This window comes from Rhineura floridana, chromosome 9, assembly GCF_030035675.1.
Source record: "Rhineura floridana isolate rRhiFlo1 chromosome 9, rRhiFlo1.hap2, whole genome shotgun sequence".
In the NCBI taxonomy this organism is placed as follows: domain Eukaryota; kingdom Metazoa; phylum Chordata; class Lepidosauria; order Squamata; family Rhineuridae; genus Rhineura; species Rhineura floridana.
This window is the reverse complement of record NC_084488.1, coordinates 52097540-52117119: the sequence shown is the minus strand read 5'-3', so window position 1 is coordinate 52117119 and position 19580 is coordinate 52097540. Positions and strand designations below refer to the sequence as shown.

General features: G+C 40.3%; 1 protein-coding gene across 1 annotated transcript in view; it reads right to left on the bottom strand.

Annotated features, from left to right (window-relative positions):
- LOC133364081 (probable ATP-dependent RNA helicase DDX60) overlaps positions 1–15607 on the bottom strand; it is a 91898-nt gene extending 76291 nt beyond the window's left edge. Inside the window, exons 1-5 of the mRNA XM_061584135.1 lie at positions 15486–15607; positions 10086–10262; positions 6717–6777; positions 2637–2823; positions 1823–2164 (exon numbers count right to left, since the gene is read on the bottom strand). Coding sequence (XP_061440119.1) covers positions 1823–2164; positions 2637–2823; positions 6717–6777; positions 10086–10218 — 723 coding nt within the window. The 5' untranslated portion in view covers positions 10219–10262; positions 15486–15607. The remainder of the gene's footprint in view (positions 1–1822; positions 2165–2636; positions 2824–6716; positions 6778–10085; positions 10263–15485) is intronic.
- Positions 15608–19580: the final 3973 nt, after the last annotated feature.

Sequence of the window (19580 nt, the reverse complement as noted above, 5' to 3'; positions counted from 1 at the left end):
ACAGAAGGAATTTAGGTGGGATCATATGGTCTGAACAACAAGAATAAAGTTGAGAGGGCTAAGTTGTGACAAAGAGAGACCTGACAGTAGGTTGCTGTATTCTGAGAGAGTTTAGATCAGAGTTTTAACTTAGGGGTAGCAAGGAATCAGATTTTCACCATGTGGTACAGAAAGGATGTAGAACCTATGATCCTCTACATCTTATTGGACCTCAACTCCCATCAGCTTGAACTAGCACAGCTGATGGTTAGGAGTGGCCAGTGTTGCAGTCCAACATCTGGAGTGCCATAGATTCCCCGTCTCTGTGGTCCAAAGAGAGAAACTTGATGGTGAGAAACTGGAAATGAAAGTAAGGAGACAAAGGAATCCAAAGCAATTAAAGCTTCATGCCTTGTTGGAAGAGGGATGGTGATTTGCCAATGAGTACAAAGGCAGAAAGTCTTGGAAAGAAAGATAAAGCACTTCATTCTTGGCCACACAGAATGAAACACCCAAGTAGAAAATACCAGTGACGCAGTTGGAGATGTGGGAATGGAGGAAAGGTCTGCAATATTGAAAGTCACAAGATAGGATGAGGTTATCCTAAGGCAGTGTGATTTCAGGATCAGAAAAAAATAACATTTTCCCCCAAAGCCTTTTTTTGTTTTTCTGAAAAATTGGAAAAATTGAAACATTTTGAACTATAACATGTGTAAGGGTATAGAAGCTTATTTCAACCTGCCCAAACCTTCATTTTTTAGAAGTCCATGATAAATATTAAAAAGCAGAAACTAATAGTGATAGCTCAGAAAATAACAGAGATTAAATCTCATGTAACATTAATTGAGCCTTGGTTTCCTGTCCTCTTTTTCTGTTTTTTTTTTCTGGAAATGGGTGCTTTATGTCTGCTGGACACTATGGAGGGCTAGATGAGGCATAATAATTTCCAGAATACATAATAATTTCCTTTTTTTATTAATGTTGATGTTTTTTCCTTTTTTAATAGTTTTTTGCCTGTTCCTCATGAACTGGCAAAGTAAAAGAGATGCTAGGCTCCTAACAATTCAGCAGCTTTGTAGCTCCATTTGTAACAAAATAAAAATAAAAATTTAGAAAGTAAATTCGTAATTACTGGTCAGAATGAACTGTATTTTTAAGATACCAAACATGGTATTTTAATAGCAAATCAAGTTGTCCATAATCCATTTTAAGTATTATATAAAAGTGACTTTTTATCTGCAAAACGTGCAAAAAAAAATAAGTACTGCATATTTTTCAATTCCCTCCACCCAATAATATGTTTTCCCCTGGGAATAGAGCTGTTTTTTCCCATGGCTTCAAAATTTCTGGAAATTTTAAACCTCTGTCCACCCAGCTCCATTATCATAGATAGCAATGCATGTATAAAGTCATTCAGGAAGAGCCACTAGCAAAATCATGATTATTGGAGTCTAGGGGTTGAAATTAACTGGGTTAAAAATGTTACAAGTATTTTCTGCATATTAGGGTGCTTCCAGACTGTCACTATTTTGAGTGGGATTCAATCACATATTGGCAAATTCAATTTGCACAATTAAAGCTAAACTAACCCACTTTCACCAAAAATCAGACTTTTTGTGATAAAGGAAGTGACGGGAAAATGGATGGAAAAGCGTGTGATAATAATTGTTTGACCCCAAATCATATAACCTCCCCATAAACCATTCAGAATTAATGCCCAATTGCTGACAACATATAACCTTCCTCCAAACTTTGCACAAACAAATTAGGACAAACACTTAAAAGAACAGGTCGTCTGGAAGCAGCCTTAGTTTACACAAAATTGTTCTATATCATTATTCACCTGTTTAAAAAATTGTCGGTAAGACTGTCCACTGTGAATATGGTACCCATACATTCTGACTGCATCAGATTCTTGGCCTGAAGTAAGGACAACACTGATTCCCTTGAACAAGGCATGAATAATAAATATATGGAGAAAATCAGTCTGCCACTGATTCAGACCTTCATCAGAGATTATTAAGCAATATGAAAAGTTGTTTCTCAGAAAATCCTGCCAGCTGTCATCTAAGCAGTTAGAAAATTCAATCCGGACTGTAATATCAGTGTTGTTGGTAAGATGGAGTATCAATGCAGTTCGCAAAGAAAGGAGATACGGATTCCTTTGATATAAATATTCTGCATCCTGTTAAAAAAGTATATATGTAATATTTTTGAAGTCATCATAATTTGTAATAAACTGCCACATAACTATCAAAGCAAGTTATTCATTCTTAAGGATTACATGAAGGCTGCAAAACTATGCAATCACGGTATATCCACTTGGGTTAATGAAACTAAGGCCCTCTGAATATCCATTTATTTATTTATTTATTGCTTAGTTATATCAGCTTAGGTTAATGAATTCAAGGAACTCTGAACATCACAAAAATTCTACTTCGCAGCCCAATCTTGTGCATATTTACTCTGAAGTAAGTGCCGCTGAATTCAATGGAACTTGTTTTCAAGTATGAACAGCACTGCAGGCTTAGTTGCACATCAACATGAATATGGATTATTTTGTTTTAAGAGAACCATATGGATTATACATGTCTTCTCACCAGAGAATATCAGTCTAAACAGTAAGTCATAATTAAAAAGAATCTTCTACTTGTTACCTGGAAGAAAACAATTATACATTTGGCTCCTTTGCTTGTTAAATCCATCAAAAAGCATTCTACTAGGAAAAAGAAGTGCAAGTTCTGCCCTTGCTGTAATGTCAAGTCACTTGCACAGGTGATGAACAATGAATCGCCATCAATCAGAATAAATTCTGTCTCAGTGTAGTCATTTAGCAAGGTGCCCCTGAATAAAAGGAAACACATGTTAACTTTGTAGTAATGAGTATGTCCTAGATTAAAAGGAGGAAAAAACTTGTGCATACTTAGTAGTTCTTTAGAGCAGGACATTTTGATAGGTATACCCAGGCAGCTAAGCCAATGGCTGTCAGAGATGTCATAATATCAGTGACTGCTGTGCCATCAGAGCACTTCAGCCAATGGGATCAAAGGTGAAACAGGTAATAAAACTAAGATGGGTAAGGAGATGACAAAAATGAAGAGGTTAGAAAAAATATATATATATTATCAATAACTTGGAAGAATGTTTATCACTAATAAACCACTAATAATAGAAGGATAATACCAATAGTTATTTATATTAAACGTATAACAAAAACTGTGTTTGGAACAACAGATACATCATTGCCTTTGATGGTACAAAAAGAGGCTTCTAATAATTAAATTATGTCACTGTTGCTACAACCTTACAACTCTGAGAAGTTAATGAAAAAACAGTTTTCTCCTTTCTTCTGAAGATCAACAGCCTGGAGGCCAAGGCAAAATCATCCAATACTACTCTCTAGAACTGCCTCCGTAAGTAAGAATGAAACCACCATAAAATGGTGTCCCTAAACCCCAACTCATAGAGATGGTCCAGGAAAATACCGTAATCAATCGTATCAAAAGCTGCTGAAAGTTCCAGGAGAATCAACACTCCCCTTGTTCCATTTATAACCCATTCTTCCATTCAAGGGTATGATGTATAGGGTTGCCATATTGCCCGGTTAGCTGGGTTTTACCCAGATTCTTTGCATGCCACCTGGTGCCCATTTAGCCCCTCAGGTGGCCCGGACTCTCAGCTTTAATTTAAAAAAAATATTAAGTTTCTAGGTGGTCCGGTTCTCGAGATATACATAAAAAGGTCAGCCGCCCCCATGACTGTTAAATTTTTCTTTAAAAAGTACTGTGTAGCACTTCGTAGCTTTAACCCCGCCCATTCAGGATTGCAGCCAATCAGTGAAGCCAGGGTTGCATTTGGTTGACCAAATGTCTAGAAAACCTCATAGCAATGCCAGAAAATTGTGGTTCCCCCCCCCGTTTATCTGAAAATCTCATAAATTGGGCAAGTATATACATTTCAGTTTCTTTTCCTCTTGTGTGCAGGAGTCAGATCTTGGGCAGTGTTTTGAAAACCTTCCCAATACTTGCTTTTGTAAAAGCAATGCTAATCCCATATGCCCAGAGTAAATCCCACTGAATTCAACAGGACTTACATTTGAGTAGACATGGTTATGAATGTGCTGAAAATCAATGGGACTTTGGAGTGAATGTAAAAAAAAATTGTGTTTGTGTTCTAACTCTTTCTGTCTCCCCCCCCCCCTTCAGTCCTATTTTAAAGCAAGTAGGCAGGGCTTACTTAGGTATTACAGTTTTTATTCTGTAGGAAACGAATACTGATTTTTTAAAAACTAATAGTGATTTTTCTGCAATGACCAACTGGTTTGACAATAAACTATTGTATGGGCTGTATGTATTTATACATCTGCAGTGTGTGCGTGTATGGAGTGTTTCCAACAACCCTGTGAGGTAGGGTTGGAAACCAAGGCAGCTCACAACAAGAAATGAAGCCATTTAAAATCCAATAACCATAAAAACAAGTATAAACAGTTGCAAAACAGCATAAAGTGGCATGATTCGGAATTTTGGGTTGTGTGAATGAAGTTGCTTATCACTTGAGGTTGCAGTTCTGCCCCTGTTTGAGTAAGCCCCACTGAATACACTAGGACTTGCTTCTGAATAAATAAACCTAGGATTGCACTATAAATATCTTTACAGTTTGTGTAAATAATAAATATATTTGATAGTCATGCTTATATAAATATTCATGTATCATATTTTTGGTTTTTGGTTAGGAATCCTGACTGGTTGTGAGATGCTTAGTTTTCTGCCTTACTCATAGGAATCTTGTTGTGGTTGGTATGGTGTTGCATTTGAGAAATCATGGTATGAAATGGTCTGAATGAGTATAAGGCAGATTCCTTGCTTCCTAAAAGTGGGAAGAGACTCAAGGGCCACAGTGACTCCAACATGTGTTTTTATTTACAACATTTATATACCGCTTTATTGTAAAAAATCTCAAAGTGGTTTACAGAAAGAATTAAAACAATAAAATTATTGGCAAAAGCATTAAGGACAGATACTTAAAAACATTCAAAATAATAAAACCAACAATGAGTTAAAAACAGATTTAAAAATACAATAGGTTCCACATGCCTGGAGAGGCTTGCCTCAAGAAAACTGATTTTAGCAGGTGCTGAAAAGAGGGGTCTGCCTAATGTCAATAGGCAAGGAGTTCCAAAGCGTAGGTGCTGCCACTTTACAGGACTGATTTCTTACAAGAGCAGAACAAGTACTATGTGGCACCCATAACATGGAAAGCACAGCTTGAACTTGGCCTGGTAGCAAATCAGCAACCAATGCAGATTTCAGAGCAGAGGTATTATGTGCTGATAGGATCTCACTCATGTCAGCAATTGTGCTGCAGTATTCTGCATTAACTGCAGTCCCCAGGTCAGGTTGTGCTGCATGGGGGGATTTCTGTGACCTTGGCTGACTGGCTGCTAGGATTTTTTTAGTTTGGGTTTTTGGTTATGAATCCTGACTGCTTGTGGGATGCCAAGTTTTCTGCCTTACTCATAGGAATCTTGTTGTGGTTGGTATGGTATTGCATTTAGGAAAGTGTTACTGCCTTTTGTGTTGTTTTTTTCCTATTTGCATTTCACTAATCTTTAACCTCACTCCGTTACAGCCATAGAAGCAACAGCAGCATATGCAAGGTAATTAACTCCCATTAGTGATAAGAGCAAGAATTTATAATTATTATTTTAATTAAAACAAGAGGCTTATGAGTACTTTGAAGAGGACCAGATATTTATTTTCTTTCTGAGTCCAGGACTGGGTCTTTCATGATGCCCGGGGGGGGGGGAGCAGGAGAGTAGTCGATAAGACAGACATCCTGGCATTGGTAATCTAATTAGCAAGGTATGTGTGGGGTTGTTGCACACTTCCAGGCCCAGTTTCATTTTGAGTGTGGAGGTGGAAACTGTGTAGATGTGGTTGATCAAAGGGAGAAGAAATTTTGAGTTAAGCAAAGCTCTGCTTTTATAAAACCTAAGAAACATACAGATACTTTGAATGTCTGAGCGCCTGCACCAGTGGAATACTGGAGGAACTTGTAAAGCTTGCTGCAACAGTATTTACAACTCAGCATGTGGTATGAAAGACTCCTTTTCCTAACATTTTGGCTTGTTTTTCTCCACCCACCACATCTCTGAAATATATCGTATATGTAATGGTTAACCATACTAAAAAATGTAAATAAGTTTATTTCGGTCAATGACCAGCAAAGGTTAACCATACTGCTGCCCTGACTTACTTTATGTTTGTTGCTATTTTGTGTTTTTATTATGTTTTTATATTGACTGTGTATTTTTATTGTTTTTATTATATTTGTAAGCTGTGCTGAGCTCTGTTTTGAACAGCAGAAGAGCAGGATATAAATCCTCTTAATCAATCAATCAATATTCCATAGTGTTGGAAACGAGAGTCTAACCATTTAAGGCTGAAAATGTTGCTTTTTAAAAGATTTCTCACATCTTTCCCCAGGTTTTGGTGGTAATTCCTAGGCACAACAACAAAACAACTGGACAATCCAAATATTAATATGCAAATAATATGCAAATAATTTGCATAATATGCACATTAGCCTGCCCAGATTTGTGGAACTGGAATATGGCAACCCTAGTGATGTATCTGTTGTGTGTGATTTTTTTTCCAACTTCTGTCCTTCAGTTACCCCTTGTTATTGTCCTTTTTTAAAAAGCCTCAAAGGAGAATTCACAGAAGAATCATACTTACTCCGCTTTTGGCAGTTCATTTAAAATTAAATCAGTTATTTGTCTCATGAAGCTTTGTAGCTCTGAAAAAAAATGATTAATTCAAGTTATTTAGGGAACAAAGAAGTGTGCTGAGGCCCAGTTCATGTTACCAGAGAGAAGCCCCTTTGCACCCGAGATCTGAAGCAAAGTGGGAATAGAACTCTGTGGCTCCTGTGTGAGTTGGAGTGCTTTTTTGAAATTAATTTATGTTTTATTATTTTGAATTCAACTACAGAGGAGGAGATGATTCTTAAAAAGTGCATAAAGGAGGAAAAATCCAGTTCAGATAGCAATATGATAACAAATATGTTATCTCTCTCTTTCCTTTAGCATTTTCTTCCTTCCTTTTCTTTCTTTTCTTTATGTGATTCTGACCTTAAATTCATGTAGGGAAAATAAGTTTCCGATTCAAAGGCAATCTCTAGAATCCTTTTTTGTTTAATCTACAGACAACTACCCCTTCATCTGGGGTCTGGGCATACACAGTTTGCCCTTCAGTTTAAAGTGAATCTCCATAATGACATCCATAGAAAAGAAACGCTCTCCTTTTATTAAATGTCTTTCTTGGAAAAGAGCAGATAAAAACTGTATTGGTTGTCAAAATTTGTTTCCTGCCATGATGTTTGCTGAATAAGCATGGTTTAACCAGCACTGAATAGGATGCCTTTATCACCAATTCCATTGAGCCACAGTTTCAAATGATTGTGGCCATTCTGTAATTTGGATTGGTTTGGATTCAGTGCAAAATTGGTTTGTGTTTCTTCAATTTATTAATTTGGGTATTCCATGTCATCCTTCCATCAAAAAGATTTAATTAAACCATCAGGATTTAAGATAGAAAAACCCAAAATCAACAGATCTAAGCATCCTGACTTAAAGCATGTTAAAGTTTTTAGAGAAAGAATAAAAACATTTTTGCCTGGTATTAATGAGCCTTCCTGGGAAGAGAGTTCCACAAATGGGGTGCAACCACCATAAATGCCTTCTCTCTGATCACCACTTGCCTGTCCTCCAACAGCAAGGGTAAGTGGAAGACAGCATCAGCAGCTGATCTCATACAGACAGGTTGATATGGGAGAAGGTATACATTTATGCCTGGATTTGAAGTAGTGTGGCAAACTAGCAAAAAGAAGGCTATACTCTCAATAAACCAGGAGTAAGTCATCCTGGCAATGAGAAGGCAAAGACGGAGAATGACTGGGCCTATTCAGGTTGCAGCAGGCCATGGTCTTTTCCCCTCTTCTCCTCATCCACACAAGCCACGATCAATCCAAGGCCCTGCACTGGAATGTTGATCACAGGTGGGAGGAGGAAAGAAAACTTGGTAAACTAGGCTACATAGCAACTACATAGCAGCATACAGTTCTCCACCTACCTTGCATCCCTGTTCAGCCCATAGTGTTGGGTGAATGGCAATAGCACAATCCATCTTCAATCCAGGCCAGCAGGATTAGAGCAGGAAAGCCATGGTGTAAACCACTGTCTCTTTCCTCTAATCACACTCCACAAAGCACAACTTCAGAGCACAAAATCGTTTGCAAGTCCTGGTCCATTTCCAAGGACAACACAATGTGCTGCTATTAAGTTTTAAGGTTCCAAGTAGTAAGAACTGCCTCCCACATCAACCTACCCAGATGATATCATCATGCTCAGAAGCCATTCTATGTCAGAGAGGAGGTGGGATAAGGCTTTTCAGCTATGGCACTCTAAGGATGCTTCCAGACTGATTGCTTTGAACACTCGCTCACTTTTAATAGGGCAAAGAGTGGGAATTCCACATTCAAATACTAGCATGGAAGAACCCTGACTCTGGAACTCTCTCTTCCTAGAAGTTTTGCCTGGTGCCTGGGGTGTTTTCATTTTTGGAAGTACAGTAGGGCCCCGCTTCTCAGCGCTCTGGTTTTTGGCGTTCTGCTAATACGGCACCAGCAGGGCAATCAGCTGGAGGGGGGCTGGAGCTCCCTGCACTCCAGCTGATCGCGCCGGAGGGGAAGATCAGCTGTAGTTCGCTACAGCTGATCTTCTCTTCTGGCACGATCAGACTCCTGTGCTCAAGCTGATCGTGCTGGAGGAGGGGAAGATCAGCTGTAGCTCGCTACAGCTGATCTTCTCCTCCTAGGGGTCGGTCAGACTCTCATACTCCAGCTGATCATGCCAGAGGAGGGGAAAATCAGCTGATCTTCTCTTCTGGCACGATCAGACTCCCACTCGAGCTGATCACACCCGAGGGGAAGATCTGATCTTCTCCTCCTCTGATGCGATCAGCGGGTTAGGTTCCAGACCCCCAAGCTACAGCTGATCTGCTTTTCACTTTTCGGCAGGGGTCTGGAACCTAACCTGCCGTATGAGTGGGGCCCTACTGTACATGAATACCTTTTTATTTGCCCATACCTTCCATACAGTTGTTTTACTAATGGATTTCACACACACCCACTGCTCTGCTTTTAATGTCTTATTGTTCCTATTTTATTGTATGCCATATTATGGGACTGGAAATAAGGGAAATACATAGCAGGGAAATGCACAGCATAATGCATAGAAAGGGAGAGAAAAAAACATGCTGAACTTTAACATGATCAAAAGAGCCTGACAAGGTTGCAGATTACTGGGCCATGATCTTTAGGGGATGCAGTTATGACAAATCAGGTAGTAACACCTTCCAGCTGTTGGTATTACAGCTGTTGGTATTACAGGCTGTATTGGGGAGGAATGACTCTGTGATTTATAAATCTTTGATCTCCTTCATGTTAGCTGCTGCTAGAATGAAAGCTGCTGGAACTGGAAGATGGCTGAGGCTTTAAATTCTGAATCTTGGCTGTTTCAGCTATGGCACATTGTCCTGATAGAAAAATTAACACTGAAAGTAAAGTCAGTGAAGTGTAAAGCAAAGCCAACAAACTGTTATGCTGTTGGGAACATGTTCATAATGTATGCTCGGGGTTATTGTGCTTCAGTGTTCATGTCATCTGCATTTCTTAAACTCTGGCACCATGACTAGCATTTACCAGTAAAGGATAACAGAGAGAGATGCTAATTGATTGTTGTTCTAATTCTCAAATAACAGTTTTTCTCAATCTATCCCAGTTAACTCCTGGGGAACAGAGATGTTTGTTACTATTGTTATTTTCCATTTACAGATGTTGGATTATCACTACTGCATAATATACCTTGGTATACTTATTGTGTTACTTATCTGCACTTGATATCAGTGAGCTATTTATATACAGTATATGGAAAATAGGTTTTTTAAAAAAATGAGGAAAAAAGAAAGAGGCTGATTCAATATACGCAACAAAAGTCTTGTCCAAAGGCATCAAGAGCAACGATAGACTTTGGAAATCATACATACCTTGTTCACAAGGAACCTTTTCCAAAGTTTCTGTCTGTTTTGCCAACTTGTGCTTGTTCTGAGAGTCAACATCTCCAGTCCTGTCTTCAGTAACCTTAGAGACTTCAGATTTTTTGGCCGCCTTCTTTCCCATATTTAGGTTTGGATATCTACATATCCCAGTACTCTTTCATATACCTTTGAACAAACAAACACATGTATCTACGAATCTAGTACTCTAAATGCTCATATATTTAGGAAGCTGCAGTCAAATGTTAGTTGTGCTGAGAACTTTGGTTAACAAATAACTAACATGTCTAATTAATATTAATAAGCAGCCACTGATCAGCAGTTGGAGCAAGCCCGATTGGCACCAAAAGCAAATCTTCAAAGGAAGTTGCTGTAACCGCCCGTCAACTGATTGGCGGTTATAGAGACCTCATTAAGACATCAGGTGCAAGTAAAGGAATTATGGATCCGGCTCTCTGGACCGATCCAGTTCCCTACCCTGTTCACACCCATACATTCAAACAGTACATGCATAAAACTCACGTTTGCCTAGGCATTTGTTGGGTGCTGCTTTGCTGCTGTAATTAGTTTTATATTGGGAGGGGAAATTATACAGTCATGAGAGTAGCTGTGTACTATAGCCAGGGTAGATTTTTCACACTCCACAATGTTAAATTGAAAATACCCCCATGCCATTCTGATGCTTCCCATAAGCTCATTTCAAAACAAAACCTTAGAAAACATATAGTCCTGAACTCAGAAACACTTGCTTAACAATCCTCTACATTTTCATGGCGATGCACAAAACAGTCAGGGAGAATTAAGAGTTCAAAATGTAAAAAATGGGGGAACCGAGACCCCTTTTGGAGATTTTTCTTTCAGAGTTCTCATAATTGGTTGAAATTCATTAAAAATCAGCTGTGTTCACTGAGTACCTGTAATCCTAATGCTGACCTTGCCCCATACTCTGACCTTCATCTTCTGCAGTTTAAAAGATAAAAAAATGCCTGGCTGATTTTTAATTAAGAAATTTTACATTGAACTCAATGATAACGTTGGGCATGCTCAGTAAGAACCAACTGTCTGTATTCTAAAAGCCACACTCGCAGATGTTTAGCTTGCCTAATCAGGGGGCCACACCCACACCACACTTTGATTTCACTTGAGATAGTCATGGCTTCCACCAAAGAATCCTGGGAAGTATAGTTTCTAAAGGGTGCTGAGAGGAGATTTCTATTCCCGACAGAGCTCCAGTGACCAGAGTGGTTTAACAGTCAGCCACTCCGATTGAAGCTCTGTGAGGGGAACAGGGCATCTTGTAGCAACTCTCAGCACCCTTCACTAACTACACTTCCCAGGATTCTTTGGGAGAAGCCATAACTGTCTAAAGTGAAATAAAGGTCTGTTGTGGATGTGGCCACGGACAGCTTTGGTTTAAATTTGGGTGGGAGGCTACATGTGCCTACTATAGACCAAAAAGGTGGGGAAAACACTGACAAGCAATGATACTGTTCACAATTTTTCCTTTTGGAAAGGAAAGGGGCTTCCCATCTGCCCAGTGCCCAACCACCCAATCTCCTCCCTGCCCCTCCCCCAGGTCAGTTTCACCTATCCAAAACATGATTGCACAGACATAAATCCCACTAAATCCAAAAGTATGCAAATGATCAAACCTACCCTCCCTTCTCCTCCCTCTTGCCCCTTCTCTCCCCCTTCCTTTGCCTATCCCTCCCCATCCCCTTCCAATCCCCTCCTTCTCCCTCCCCCCCATGGTCAGTTTTACCCATCTTAAGCATGATTGCATGGGAGTAAATCCCACTGAACTCAATAAGCATGCAAATGATCAAACTTACCCTCCCCCTTCCTTTGCCCCTCCCCTCCCCCTTCCTTTGCCCCTCCCCTCCCCCTTCCTTTGCCCCTCCCCTTCCAATCCCCTCCCTTCCCCCTCCTTCTGTTCCCCCCTTCCCATTTCTCTTTCCCTCTCCTCTCCCCTTCCCCCCTCCCCCATGGTCAGTTTTACCTATCCTAACCATGACTGCATGGGAGCAAATCCAATCAAACTCAATAAGCATATAAACGATCAGACCTGCCTTTCCCCTCTCCTCTCCCTTCCTCCTCCCCTCCCCTCTTCCTTTTTCCTCCTCCCCTGCCCACTCCAGCTCCCTCTCCCTCCCTCCCTCCCCCCAGTCAGTTTTACCTATCCTAACCATGATTGCACAGGAGTTAAATCCTACTGAACTCAATAAACATTCAAATGATCAAACCTGCCCTTCTCCCTCCCTCCTCCTCCTTCTGCCTGCTCCCCTGCCCCTTCCTCTTCCTCCTCTCCCCACCCCATCCCCTGTGGTCAGTTTCACCTATCCTAAGCATGACTGCAGGGGAATAAATTCCACTGAACTCAATAGGCAAGCAAATGATTTCAATCCATTCTCAGCAAACTTGCACAAGATCCTATTTCTTACCTCCCGAATTAAAAAGCAGAGAAATTGTCGGGCCTGGCAACCTGTATCTTTAAAAGTTGTGCAGGGGGAAGGGAGAATTCCACCTTGTGGTTTTTCCCATTACAGTGTTGCAAGAACACCTGCACTTGGCTGACTTTCTCTTCTCCTAAAGATACAAGATCAGTCTCAGGCCCTGAGCCTGGCAACACCTTGCCACACCTCAGTTTTTCTTAGAGCAAACATTAGGGAGGATGCTTTTTCATTACCAATGATCTAGCTTGCTCCTAATAACAGATGTGACATTGTCAACACTTGCTCAGAATTATGAATCACCAAAATTTATTCTTGATTAAAGATTGTGGCTAGTGAGCAGAATGTTCAAATTACACACATTGAACTTTAGCTTACAGTAGAAACACACTCACTGTTTTACTGGTTCCAGTGCATCTCCACCTCTTTCTTCTGAAAATGGGTGCGCACAACACTAGTTAAACCCCACCTGTATTTACTGTAAAACTTGGTGGAAGCAGCTTGAGTGTGTTTTTTTTAATTCAGCTTCCACAAGATTTCACAACTGATTGACAGATCAACCCATCCTTCCTGCAGGTGTTTCTAATGGAAACACTTTGATCTGGCACCTACTGTGTTTACAACCTTAGTTTGGAATGGCAGCAAAAATGACTGGGGAAGAGCAAAGTGGCTATGAGCTCCTCTCCAGGAGCCTGCACACTCATACAACAAAGAAATCCAATCAATAGTAATACTTAGCCAAGTTTTGACATAGCATGCTGTGTGAATCAGGCCAGTGTGCGCTATTTGGTATGCCATTAATTCCTTCTACACCCTTCCTCCAGCTACCTCATAATTAACAGTAATGTTTGGAAAAATACATAGAAATTTGGCATTTAGGGAGCTTCTGGGAGTATGACTATTTATCTCTTAAAAAAAATGGAACATATGTATTTAAAAAATGCCTGCATGCAGTGATCAGCTCTGTAAGTAAGGTGCTATATATGCAGTGCTTTTTCTGCTGTCGCTGCCAGGCAAAGATTGCAATCTACCCACTTACCTTTTTGAATTCAATGAGACTTAATTCTGAGTATACAAGTATAGGATTGCACTGTTAACATGGCTTGCCCCTGTGCAGTGAAAAGTACTTGCAGATCTGGTACCCAAATGGTAGTCATAATATTCATGAATCATAAACTTGGATTTAAACTTCTCCAGGAATTTTCTTTAAAAAAAATACCAACAAAAAGAGTTGTTTTGGCACGGTAAACTAATGTACACCTTTTAAAGTCCTGATTTAAAATGCATACAGGAATTCTGCATGCGTTAATGGTCTTCTACACAACTATTAATATATTCTCTATTGCTTTTGGTTACCCTAGTCTGATACTTTTAAGCGGGATAACAAGCAGATTGCCATCTTCCTCCCCCCTCAGCGGAACTTCTTTATCTTTAAGAAGAATATGAATAATTAAGGCTTTTCCATGTATACAAATGCAATAATAGGAGCTTTTTATCTGTGGAACTTATCATATAGCTTGCAAAAAAAGTTCAGAAACCCTGTAGGTGGAGGAGGGGGTGTTACAATTATACCTATAGGACATTATATTATTGCAGTGACACTCTATGAAGCAAGGGTTGCCAACCTTTTTAGGCCTGTGGACACATTTAGATTTTTTATGTTTATGTTGTGGATGCCATCCCCTCTGCTAACCTCTCTCCTACCTGTCCAGGATCTCAGAAAGCGATTCCGAGGCACCTGTGTAAAAGTTGGATACAGATAAAAGTAGGATTAATCTGAGCCTTGAAAAGCCCATAGAGCTGAAAGAGAAGAGGTGGGAATGAACGTCACTTTTCCAACTTCTTCCTTCAGCTCTATTACTTTTCAAGGGAGAAAAAAGTAACTATTCTCACCACCTCATGGCCAAAGAAGCAGTGAGTGGGGGGTGAGAACTCAGAGGCTTCATGCATAAAGAAGGTGGCCCAGCTTCTCACAAGAAGAATTATTCCTGCTGGCTGGGAAATTAGAAGGTGTTACAGGAGTAAGAAGTTAATACTTAGTTTAAAGAACATTGAACCATGGAACTCCTTGCCACAAGGAAATTGAAGTGGAAAAGAATTTAACCGTTTCAAAAGGGGGATTAGATATAAATTAAAAAATGACATCAGCAACTGTCACCCGATTATGGCAAGCTTTCACCTCCATACATTGCCATTTTATGACTGGCTTCCAATCTTTCAACCGGTGGGCCTCAGTAATTTTCAGTCCTCCAAAGTGGGCCTGTGGACAGAAAGTTTGAGAAACCTGCTCTAGTATAAAGGATAGCAAGTTAGACTGGCGAGAGCCAAGTTGAAATTCCTGCTCAGGCAATATCTTCCTAGCTTTCATCAAAGGGTTGTTGTGAGGATAAAATTGGGGGAGGGGGCGAGAGACTACTAACACAGCTCTGATTTACCTAAGGGTGGGATAAAAACACAATATAATATTATCATGATCCAACAAAAATATTATTATGATCTATCCATCCTTAAAGGTAAAGGTGTCCCCGCACTGTAGTGCGAGTCGTTTCCGACTCTTAGGTTGACGTCTTGCGACGTTTACTAGGCAGTCTGTATATATGGGGTGGCATTGCCAGTTCCTTCCCCGGCCTTTCTTTACCCGGTACCGCTGCTTACCACGCTGCGCCACGGAGGGTCTATTATCCATCCTTACATAATAGAATATATACAGATTTCATTCGGCTAATATTGTCTGTGAGTCTGAATTACTGAAATCATCACAGCAAAATATATCCATGCACACCTCGGGTTGCAGCAAAGATTAATGGCATACCAAATTAATGGCATATCAAATTAGTTAAATTGCCACCCCCATCGGCCCTTTAAGACATATACACACACGTTCCAAAGCAAGCGCTCAACTGAATGCAGAATCGGTTGTGCTCTTACTATGCTCACTTACCATGGAGTTAAGTCCCACTGAACTCAATAGGGTTTACTTCTGAGTAGACACGTAGAGGATTGCGCTTTGGGAATGTAAAACAGATGGCAAGCCCTGTGTTCTCTCCCTACCACTACGGCTACTCCCGAGTCCTGTGACTATAGCTTAATCTGAGCAAACCAAGGAGGTTGGATCTGCAGTTAACTTTCGATTCTCAGGAAACACATGGTAGGCGCGCAAGGGGGACCACAGCAAGTGCGGGGATTTGAAACTCTGGAACCGTTCGGCGGATGCCAGAAGCTGCCATAATAGCAAACGTTTTTTTCGTGCAGCCCTCCTCTACATACGCTTACCGGGCAGTAAGTCTCGCTGAACTACGCGCCGGCTTACTGCTGAGTAGGCACGTATCTTAAACTGCCCAAATTGCGATGGTGGGGGATTTATAATGCTGAGGTTACTTACTCCTATATAAGAGGAGGGCAGGGGATGAAGGGGCTTCGCATGACGGTTGGAACTACAGGAGGAAGAGGCTGAGGTTTCCCATGGGAACGAAAGCGAAGGACCAGAAGCAGTTTCAGGAGCGAGGCTGCAGCAAATCGGAAATGCAAGGTACTCCAGAGCATGAAGAATCATCAAAAGGTCCTCTAGTCCAGCCCCCTCTGAGTAAAGGAAAGACGCGCCCAGAATAATTAACTTGCTTTACCCCACAGATTGGCCAGACACATATGTCAGAGTTCACACAATCCACCAGAGAAAATAATATAAACATAATAGTTGCATGATAAAGGAACAGCTCAATAAAACCATCAGTTAGGTTGGAGGACAGACCTGAGGGGCTTATCCAGATGATCAGTAAGCGCATGCTCCAGCTTCACTTTAACCCAAGACCCAGGAAACAGTATAATATCCAGCACACATGTAATAGATTGGGGGGCTGGGGGCTCACCTCACTGTATTGGCCAATTTTTACAGATTGCCATTTCCAGACTTCTGTGCAACAGCAAAGTAATGTAAAGAAGCAAGTACTGTATTACTCAGTATCTAATGTATTGAGAGCTTGGTGCTTTCCCCTCGCTGAATCGTCACCTTGTAGTGGTGAGTGGGCTCGCATGTTCCAATGAACCCTATGAGCAATTATTATTTATTTATTTATTATTTAATTCAATTTTTATACTGCCCGTAGCAAGGCTCTCTGGGCGGTGTACATCAAATAAAAATATATATATTTACATTCAAATTAAAACAAAAACAAAAACCACCTAATCATCAAATCAACAGTTAAACAAACAGATGAAACATATAACTATCTTTACAAACATTAAATACAAATACTAAAAATACTAAAAATATTAAAATGTTAAAATGCCTGGGCAAAGAGGAAGGTTTTCACCTGGCGCCGAAAAGATAGTAAAGTAGGCGCCAGGCGTATCTCGTCAGGAAGGGTGTTCCATAGTTCCCCCTCCCCACATCACCAGGTAAGGTTTGGAGAGACCCTTGCCTGAAACCTTGCTGGAGAGGCACTGCCAGTCAGTGTTCACATTACTGGGCTAGATGGACCAATAGTCTCCATATAAGGCAGCAGCTTCCATGTACCCATGGCTACTCAAAACTAAGTCCCATTGAGCTACAACACAATCCTTATACACACTTACCAGACAATAAATCCAACAGAACTCATTTGGCTTCACTTCTGAGTAGAGATGTATAGAATTGCACAGGGATTTTCAACTTGTTAAAAGATCAACAGTACTGCCAATTCAAACACTATTTCTATTGCAGTGAGGTCTTGCTGTCCACGCTTGTTGCCATCACCACCCAAATGAAAGAGAAGTAATTTCTCTTTGTAGTCAGGGTTTTCCATAACCCATTTCTTCAGCATTTATCCTGATTTGTTTACACAAAGCTTACATGGTGGTTAGACTGTGGGTGCTTTCACACTGCACTTTATTCCGTTATTCTGATGATTTCTTACCTGGTAATTTGCACATTATATTTGAGCTTTCACACGACATACCGGGTAGCTCCAGAATTCTGGTGCAAGTGTAGCACTAATTTCCACAATAAATGATACCAGAAATAATCCGTTAACAAGGCTGGGAACCCGGAAGATCATGGGAGTTTTGCGCTAGCTGTTGCTGCTCACGTGACAGGCATCCCAGCATGCAGTGCGTTCCCGCCCTTTAGTCTCGCCGTTTTTGTGTGTGGCCTGATGAAAATGTGACAGTATTCCAGCATCAGCGCAGGTAGCGGCAGCATTTCTCCTGTCGATACAACTATTAATTATGTCAGATGGTAAAGGGAGAGGGGTTGCATGGTGACGGGATGAGATACTAGACATCCTAAACCTATGGGGTGAAGAAAAAATCCAGCTCCAATTAAAGAGCGGTCATAGAAATATAGATATTTTCGAGGACATTTCAAAAGAAATGAAGAAAAGGGGCCATAATAGATCTGCTGTTGACTGCAGATCAAAAACCAAATGAGGCTTGACTTTAAAAAGGCGGCTGCCCACAATTCATTGTCTAGACATCAGCAGGTGACATGCCCATTCTATGATCAGCTTCAGGAAATTTTGGGTGGTGATGCCAGCATAACACCACAACGAATTGCTCGAAGTCTTGAGATCAGACTGCAGCCATCCATGACAGAACACAGCATTCATGATACACAAGAGTCCTGTGAGGAAATGATGGTGGTATCACAGGATTTAGAGACAATTGACATGACTCAGTATCTTGGGGACAAAGGTAAGTTTTGTAAGTTATTTACTACCTTGGCATACCTGAGTTCTGTTGTTTCATTGTGATATACATGTTGTAAGTATTTTTTAATATGTGGTTTACTTTAATGTTTTTGTGATCTTTATTGTGTACAATTCTACTATTGTAAGCCACCCTGAGTGCAATATTATAGGGTTGAAGGATGGGATTCAGATAATTTAAATAAATAGATTTTTCACAGTTTCTCTTTTATATGCCATCACATAGATACAGACAGATCTACTGTGATGAAGAGAAAATTATTAACCAAAACGAAGAGTCACAAGATGTTTCAAGTGATGATGTTTTTGAGTAGGTAGGTTCCACTTTCTGGAGTTAAGACATTTATTTTAAAAGATACCAGGCTGGCATGCCTATATCCTGATAATCAGTGTAATACAAAACCCTGCTCTGTTCCCTTCACCCGCCTTTCCCTTCACACATTTTCCGGGCTGGCATGCACAGTTTACAGGCTGTACTCTTGAACCCCTCCTATTACTCACTCTCTGTTTCCCCCCCCCCATTCCCTGGCTTATTACATATATATATGTTCTTATTCCTACCTTCAAAAAATGACCTAAGTGATACCAACAGGAATGCAGCACCAGAGAGGCCAAAGGACACTCTAATGCCAAAAGAGGGGCTAGATCTCATGAGATCAAGGAAGAGAAAGTGCAACTATATGGGAGGTATGGTACAGATGTTTACGGAGCATACCAGGCAGGAGGCCTTGAAGGTACAAGAAGAAAGCAAGAGGGAGAAAAAAGAATTGTCTGAGAATCTAGATCGTGAGGGGGCACTGTTTGAAGAGTTCCTAAATAAAATTCAAAATGACTCTGAAGAGTGTAGGGAGGAGAGGAGGAGGAGGATGCAGTCTATGCAGTCAAGCAATGAAATCATGGCATCCATAGCCTCTGGATTAAAAGGCCTGTCAGAGGCAATAATGAAACAATTGCCAACAAACAGTAAAGAACTGGGCACACAAGACACTGCATCACAAAGTGTTGAATCTCAAAGTGGCCAATCAATATCTATTACTGCTGAAAGATCAGTGCATATTTCCAAAAAACGCAAACCTTACAGTCCCTAAAGTAACTGATGCAAACAATCACTATTCCACTAATATTTAACTTTAAACATTCATGGCTTCTCCACAGCAATCCTGTGATTATGCACAAACTCTGTGTCTCAGGATTATGAAACAGAATCCAAGAATGTTTAAAGTGAAATAATAGCAGAATAAATGTATGGTGTGGATCTGATTAATGCACATATATTTTTGTAACATCAACCATAAATGTAAAAAAATTGAACCTTTTCTGTAAAATAAACTCTTTCTCTAAAGTCTCTTTAAAGT